Source organism: Enhydra lutris, unplaced genomic scaffold, assembly GCF_002288905.1.
Source record: "Enhydra lutris kenyoni isolate GAN:26980312 unplaced genomic scaffold, ASM228890v2 scaffoldscaffold22, whole genome shotgun sequence".
In the NCBI taxonomy this organism is placed as follows: Eukaryota; Metazoa; Chordata; class Mammalia; order Carnivora; family Mustelidae; genus Enhydra; species Enhydra lutris.
The window spans coordinates 36794467-36803022 of record NW_019154106.1 but is presented as its reverse complement, the minus strand read 5'-3'; the positions used below and the strand labels follow the sequence as shown (position 1 = coordinate 36803022).

At 39.9% G+C, this 8556-nt stretch overlaps 1 protein-coding gene across 1 annotated transcript in view; it reads left to right on the top strand.

Moving 5' to 3' along the window:
- The first annotated feature begins 1914 nt into the window (after window positions 1-1914).
- LOC111149930 (Krueppel-related zinc finger protein 1-like) overlaps window positions 1915-8556 on the top strand; it is a 98532-nt gene continuing 91890 nt past the window's right edge. The window contains 2 exon segments of the mRNA XM_022507208.1: window positions 1915-2027; window positions 2124-3897. Of these exon segments, the coding sequence (XP_022362916.1) occupies window positions 1978-2027; window positions 2124-3897 (1824 nt within the window). The 5' untranslated portion in view covers window positions 1915-1977.

The following is an 8556-nucleotide window of genomic DNA, read 5'->3' as shown; positions in this document are numbered from 1 at the left end:
AGCACACAAGGAGACTCTTTTCTTCCTTCATATTGTCTATTCACTTCTCTTATATGCCTTGAAAGACTGTAGGAGCACCACAGTGAATGCTGTCTTTAATAAAACAAAAACAGTTTCAAACAGTCTGTACATCTAGTGAAGCTGTGTTTGACTGGACTTGTCCAAATGCTCCCAGCTAGAATCCAAGACCCAGGCTTACTTGTGAATCAATAGCCAATGCCAGACCCAAATAAATGTTCCTGTTATCAGCTTCTTGCGTCCTCATTTTAAGCCTCACTGTGTCACTGTAACCAACAGGGATGATTTCTCTAACTTACTTTAAAAAAATCATCTTATTTCTGCACTTCATAATGTCATAGTCATCATTCTCTTTCTTATTTAAATGATATATAGCTTGCCGCTTTTTCATTGTGAAATAATGAACAAACTTCTGACTTGTTTTACTCTTCAGTCTCTGCTGAAAAGAACTTTCTCAAGGGTCATTGAGAAGGCCTTTTTGGATAGCATATTCAGCAGCCAAATATAAATAACAGGAGAAAAAATTACGAAGGTGACTCCTGTTCTTTTGATTGTTATATGGACCTCTATCATTCCATTTTATCTCCCATCACAAAAGCAAGGTAAAACTTTGATATTTGATCCTAGAATAATGTTACTAAAGTTAAATATTAACTGTAAAGCTTATGAGTAAATTTCAATGGCTGAGGGCAAAAACATAGCCAATTTATGATAACTATGATAAGAGGAAAAAAAATTGGTAGCACAAAAGATTCAAAATGTGAGTTCTTTTTTTATTTTCCTCATAAATAATTCTAATCTCTCTCCCTTTATTTTTCCCCACCAGGAATAATTCTGCTGTCAGTTAGACTATAAAAGAAAAAAAAAAAAAAGACATTTGTTCCAATGGTAACAACAAGAAAAACATTAAAAAAATAAAAATCACATTTTTCTATGAAGTAGAGAAGAGTGGAGGATTGGAAGAAGCTAACTGAACTGAATTTTATAGAGAAACAAACACTTCAGAGAAGAAGAGAGAGCAGTAGCTACTTCTTTCTGGGGGTCATTGCCAGGTTATACCATGGGAGGACTGAGGATGCCAAGAGCTAGTTGGAAGAGACTGTAGATTGGAGGAACCTCAGCTCAGACAGGCAATTATGCCTCTCTCTCTCCCCACCCCACCCTTGAGAAAAACAAACAAACAAACAAACAAACAAACAAAAAACAGTGGATAAAGACCTGGTAGGTAAAGAGAAGTCATCCAGTCTTGGCCATTCTCTAAATGACTGGATTCCAGAACTTTGTGAACTTGAGAAACTAAGCAAACCTATCAGAAAGTGTAGCCAAATCTTCCAGCTCACGTATGGACACCATCAAAAGCTAGCAGAACATAGCAGAGATCAGACTAGAGTCAAAAATGAGACCCATACTTATATAACCCAATGGTTTCAACAAAAACGTCAATGCACTTTAAAGGGAAAAGAGAACTCTCTTTAAGAAGTGTTGGGAAAACTTCCTTTCCATAAGGGAAGAAAAAAAAAAACCCTGATCTCTATTATACACCAAACAGAAATGAATTTGAGATAGATCATACCCTTAACATAAAAGCTAAAATTATAAAACTTCTTAAAGAAAGATAGGTGTGATATAAGGAGTCTGCCTCTAATCTGTTATCCCTTACAGTGTCATACCTGCCGTGGGACAGACATTGCAATTGTGTCCCCACTGGCTTTAGCCTCTCAGTGACAAGTCCCCGCATCCAGGGTCAGACATGTAGACTCTGTCCCGAGGGTAGCTACTGCACAGGAGCCAAATCTGAGCAGAGAGAAGACCTCATCCTTCTTCTGGGAGACCATTCAGGTGACCAGAAAAATGGCCTCGGGGCTAACAGCCAGGAGAGAAGCAGCCATTGTGTCATTCCAGGATGTAGCTGTGGACTTCACCCGGGAAGAGTGGTGGCTGTTGAGCCACACTCAGAGGATGCTGTACAGGTGTGTGATGCTGGAAAACTATAGCAACTTGGTCTCCCTGGGAATCCCATTTCCCAAGCCAACACTTGTCATTCTGCTAGAGCAGGGGGAGGAACCCTGGACAGAAGAGGGTGAAGCTCAGCCCAGCTCCTGCTCAGCAGATGCAAAGCCAGAAATTCAACTTGGTTCCTCCTCTGCTCTGGACTTCTGCCGTTGGCAACGCCAACACAGGCTACACGATCATTGCTTTCCAATCTGCCCAGGCTTGCTAGCAGGCACTCTCTGCCCAGCCTACCATAAACAGCAGCAGCAGCAATCACTCTCTTATGAAGGTTTCTGCAATGACAGAGTGAAAGACAATGACAGAGAAGAAGGCTCCAAATCATTTCTGGAGAGGACAAGGAGGAGGTTCACCTCCAGAGCTTTCTTCAGCCCACCTGATGGACAGCTGATAAGCTTGAGGGAAGGCAAGACAGTGGTGGAAATAAAGCTCAGCTCAGCTGAGAAGGCAAACCATTTAGAAACAGAGAAAGTATTAAAATGGGTAGGTTTCTCAGGATTTGAAGTAGCGAATTGTGGAAATTGTGGGCTAGGCTTTAGCCAGAAATCAGCCCTCTTTGTTCATCAGAGGAGCGACTCAGGAGGAAAGCCTTATTTTTGCAGTGAGTGTGGTCGAAGTTTCAGCTATAAATCAGCTCTCATCACACACGAGAGATCACATACAGGGGAGAAGCCTTACATCTGCACAGAATGTGGGCAAGCCTTTAGCCAGAAATCTAACCTAGTCACCCACAAGATGGCCCACTCTGGGGAGAGGCCTTTCGCGTGTGAGGAGTGTGGACGAAGCTTTAGCCAGAAGTCAACTCTCATCAGACACCTGAGGACACACTCGGGGGAGAAACCCTTTGTGTGCCAGGAGTGTGGGCGGGGCTTTCGGGATAAGTCAAACCTTATCACCCACCAAAGGACCCACTCATGGGAAAAGCCTTATGTGTGTAGGGATTGTGGGAGGCTTTTTAGAGACAAATCAACTCTCAGCAAACATCAGAGAATTCATTCAGGGGAGAATCCACATTTGTGCCCTGAATGTGGCCGGAGCTTTAGTCAGAAATCGTACCTCATGAAACACAAGAGGACACACTCAGGAGAGAAACCTTTTGTGTGTCAGGAGTGTGGACGAGGCTTTAGTGATAAGTCAAACCTTACCACACACCAGAGGACACACTCAGGAGAGAACCCCTATATGTGTGCAGAGTGTGGTCGAGGGTTTAGTGTTAAGTCAGCTCTTATGACACACCAAAGGACTCACTCTGGAGAAAAGCCTTACATGTGCCAAGAATGTGGGCGTGGCTTTAGACATAAGTCAACTCTTGTTGCACATCAGAGGACGCACTCAGGAGAGAAGCCTTTTGTGTGTGGGGAATGTGGGCGAGGCTTTAGACAGAAGTCACATCTCATCAGTCATCAGAGGACACACTCTGGGGAGAAGGCATATGTCTGCCCTGAGTGTGGGCAAGCCTTTAGCCAGAAAGCAAATCTAGTCAGGCATAAGATGGCCCACTCAAGGGAGAAGCCCTTTGTGTGTAGGGAGTGTGGGAGAGGCTTTACCCAGAAGTCAGCTCTCATAAGACATCACAGGACACATTCTGGGGAGAAGCCTTTTGTGTGCCAGGAGTGTGAGCGGGGCTTTAGTGATAAGGCAACTCTCAGCACACATCAGAGAACACACTCAAGGGAAAAACCCTATATTTGCAGTAAGTGTGGGGAAGGCTTTAGGCTGAAATCGCTCCTTGCTAGACACCAGAGGACACATCTCTTGTAAACAAGCTTCATGCACAAGATGTGTAAGCAAGGCTTTAGTAATAGGTCACGAATCGTACCTCATCATGCAAGAAGAGATAACTTTAGGGGAAATCTCATGTTGTCAAGGGTGGGACTTCAGAGATGCTAACTTTCATCAGAGGATAGAAAACCTACTTGTGTGAAACAATGGTTTTCGATTAGTAGCAATTTTTTCCCCTGCCTATGTGACAGTTGGTAAAATCTAGAGACATTTTCTTTTGTCACAACTGGGAGGCCGTTACTGGTGTATAGCAGATAGAGGCCAAGGATGCTTCTAGACATCCTATGGTGCACAGGGCTGCCTCCCACAATAAAAGTCTCCCATCCTGTAAGACTTGGATCTCTTCAAGGCTAGGTTTGGTTCCCAAATCCCCACCATTGGCTCAGAGGAAAATTTCTTACTCTCTTGCAACTGAGTCTCCTGCCTAGACCTCCATCCTCTTCACTCCTTCAATCCAGATCTGATGCCACTCCCTGCCTTCTTTAACTCTTTCCATTTGTTTTCTCAAATATGGTTTTCCCTAATAACTCCTTGCACATCTAATCCCATCCTCTTTTTCAGAAGACTCCAACTCACACAATCACAAGGAAAGAATGGTAACGTCATAGTGAAACAACTAAGCCCACCTACACCACCTTAACAAAGTTAAGCACTAACATTGAGAGAGATTGCCATCATAAGCCCCCTAACAGGGTTCATTGAAAAAGATAACATGTATTTTCAAAATATGTTTCTGCCAAAAAAAAAGCTGTTACTTAAGTCTCATCTCACAAGAAATGATTAAATAAACTTAAATTAAGTAGAATTTTATAAAACAGCTGTTCTTTAATTTTTAATAACATCAAAGTCAGGAAAAACGCAAAAAGGCTGACAAAGTGTTGCAGGTTACAGGAGACTATGGAGACATGGCCATACAATGCTTGGTATAGGATTGGCTTGTGGACTTTATATACTTAAAAAGTATATATACTATACTTATACTTGATATAAATACTATATAGATGTGTGTGTGTGTGTGTATATATATATATATATACACTATAAAGTATATATACTATACTTAAAAAGTATAGTCATGAAAGACTACGGACTAGACAATATTGCTTAATCAATGTTAAATCAATGATAAATGCAGCATACTGTGGTCATGAAAGTCATCTTTGCTTTGAAAATACACAAGTCAATGTTTAGGATTAAAAAGATACAATGACTTCTACTTACTCACAAATTGTTAGAAAAAAAGAAGTGATCTGAAAATGTTCATAGAAAACAAAATAAATATAAAAATATAAACACATTCTCCAGGAGTGGGAGGAGGAAAGAAAGACAGACAGACAGACAGATGAGAGGGAGAAAGAGGACACAAGTGGAACCAATATAAACCCCTGGTAAATCCGGTTAAAAGGTATACAGCAGTGCCTTATAGTCTTCTTGCAACTTTCTTTTTTTCTGATATTTTATCAAAGTAAAAACATAAGCAAAAAAGAAAAAAAAAAAAAAAAGAAGGAAGGAAGCAAGCTCCTGGGATGGTGGGTTGGTTGGTGGTTGGAATAATCACTGTTAGTATTGCACTTATAACACAGCCTAGAATAACTCAACTCCTGAAGAAATCACAAAGATTAGCCCATATCCTAACTGCCAGATAAAGGAAAGGCCTTGCATTTTTTGAGAAGCATCCATACATTAGTCTTCAGCATTTTTAAAAAAATACACAGTGTTCTGAATATAATTAAAAAGGACCAGATATGGAATGAAATAAAAAATGTAACCTTACTCAAAGGAAAATGGTAGAAGCAGACCAACAGGTCACCTAGTTACCAGAAAGCACAACCATGGCTTTAAATCAATTATTATAACCACTTTAAAGAGTTTAGAAGAAAACTGGCAGGTAATTTCAAAAGGAAAAGCAAAAGTTAAAAAAATATGAATACTAATATTGAAATATACAATATCTGAACTTTTTCCATGCCTGCCAATGCAGTAAAATTAACTGCCATTTTCCTTCCATTTCTTTCTGAAATAACTTTCATGAAGATTTAAATGAGTGATTTAAATAAACCCAGAAATAACATTAGAAGGGAGCCATTGCTTTGAAAGTTATTCATCGACTCATTCTTTAGAACCAGGAAAACCAGTCAATAAACCCTGATCTAGTCAACCATATTATGAAGAGGCACTACATTTAAAATTTGTTTTTCATATTCTGGACTCTAAAAATTATGCTATTCCTCTCAAATCTGTCATTTGCTTCTGTAATCCTTATTTAGAATTGTTTTTATTTCCAAACTTTAGACAGGATATTTGCTTTCTTTTAAAGCATCTGCCCATGGGGCGCCTGGGTGGCTCAGTGGGTTAAGCCTCTGCCTTCAGCTCAGGTCATGATCCCAGGGTCCTGGGATGGAGCCCCACATGGGGCTCTCTGCTCAGCGGGGAGCCTGCTTCCCTCTCTCTCTCTCTGCCTGCCTCTCTGCCTACTTATGATCTCTGTCAAATAAATAAATTAAATCTTTAAAAAAAAATAAAATAAAGCATCTGCCCAAGTAGTTTTCTTTTTCATAAATAAATGTTTTAAAACATATATCCTGTTCCAGATGAGTAAGAATCTTCGGTCTCTTTCTCTGTCCCTCTCTCACTGTCTCTTTCTCTTACTCTGTTTCTGTGTCTATTACATTTAGACCAACCCTGTCCCCTAAGTCAGCAAATAAAACTTCTCAGTTTTTGTAAGTCAATTTCAAAGGAGCAATAGCAATTTTCCTGGTTGGGTTATTTTCATTAATCAACATTCCTATATTAAACGTGGTATAATAACAATGGAATGGTTGGATGTGATCCACCTACTGTTGGGATTAAAATGGGTGAAATTTCCAGAGAATGATTAGTGTTTATTATGAGAAAGTGACCTTGCAATGAATATAATATAATGAAATGTGTTGGGCAACAATGATTTGTGTTCTTTTCCTAATATTCTTTGACATCAGAGAATGATACGAATCAATTTCAGTTCACTGTGTTAGTATGAAACAAGACTTAGCAGTTTTGGGTTATTGTTTTATCGGTTTTCCCCTTTTGGCAGACAGTATGAGCTTATGTTAGATGACATTATTATTTCTTTATATCTCAAATAAACCTTTTTGAAACTGAAGGGATTTTCCTTGTCATTACACATACACACACACACATTCCAACCACAAAACTTGATTTTGTACATCATTATTATTAACAATAATAATCGGAGCACCTGGGTGGCTCAGTGGGTTAAAGCTTTTGCCTTAGGCTCGGGTTATGATCTCAGGGTCCTGGGATGGAGCCCCACATTGGGTTCTCTGCTCAGCAGGGAGTCTGCTTCCCCCTCTCTTTCTGCCTGCCTCTCTGCCTACTTGTGATCTCTCTGTCAAATACATAAATAAAAATCTTAAAAAAAATACTTTCTTTGGAAAAGTTTGGAATAAAATGAGCAGCAAATGCATAAGGATTAATTCCTGTAAGTTTTATATTATAACTCAATTTGTGTAATCTTGGACTTTTCTAGGGTATCTGCTTATGCTCACATACATATTGCCTTATGAGTCCAACATGTGGAATTAAAAACAAAATATGAAAGAGAGCCATGGATGGTGTTAATCTGGAACTCTGACATGAGAAGTGGGTAGTAAGTTTGTCCACAATATCTCCTTGCCAGACATTTCTTTCTAGTCTCCTCCAGCAAGAGCAGAAGGAATCTAGATAGAGGAGTTTCTTTCTAGATATTCGGTCCTCAGAGGAACATTTCTACGGATTCCCCATCTGCTAAATCTGGGTTGGGGGGACAAGATCCTCTGTCACCTTCAAAGTACTAGCTGTGATATATAATAGTAAGAGGCTAAAGGAAGATACTCAGAATGATGAAAGTAAGCGATAGATTCGATAGATTTGGATATTCATGCATTCAGTTACCTCCTACTTCCCTCACCTTCTTATACCCAAGTAGCTCAATCAAAATTGCTGTTTCTATGCTGTAATCTTGGGAAACACAGACAAACTGTCATAGTAGTGAAGAACAACCTGCAAAATGCAGGGAGAAGAGTCATAGGTAATCATCCGCATTCACACTCTGGCTCTACCCTTGAACTTGCTCCATGAACCTGAAAAACATTGGGTACCTCTAAAAGCTTCATTTTCTCATCTGCACCATTATCAAGATCAAATGATAATATGTAAACCAGGATCACGGTAAGCAGTCCTTTAAAAAAATACTCTCTTTCTTCTGTTGTGCCCTATTTAACTAGAGTTACTAAGAAACGGAGTAGGTCCGTGGCAGTTGCAGCTTCAAATGATTTTATGACCTTGATCAAGTCGCGGAACTCCTGAGTTTCTTTCGACCATCTGCAAAACCAGGATAATCAGAGTTGACACCTGTTTACCATGCTGTGAAGATAAATGTAGTAACATCCACAAAGCAGGCTGTACTTTAGAGGAAGCCAAATGCCACTTGCAGTAAAAATAACAACATTCATAACATTAAGAAATATTTATTTCCCAGACACTCTCTGAAGAGATTTGGGCATCTGTTGTCCAAGATATATTGGCCTCTAATTAAAAACAAATACTTGCCAGTTTTCATTAAAGTCCATTTTAGCAAATTGTTACTGTCCTATAATATACCTATCGAGTGTCTTGCAGATTAACAAAGAACGGTTGGGAGTGCCGGAAGCCAATGGAAAACCCCGCCAGGGCACGTTCTGTGCACAGTTACCAGTCAGCCAGCAG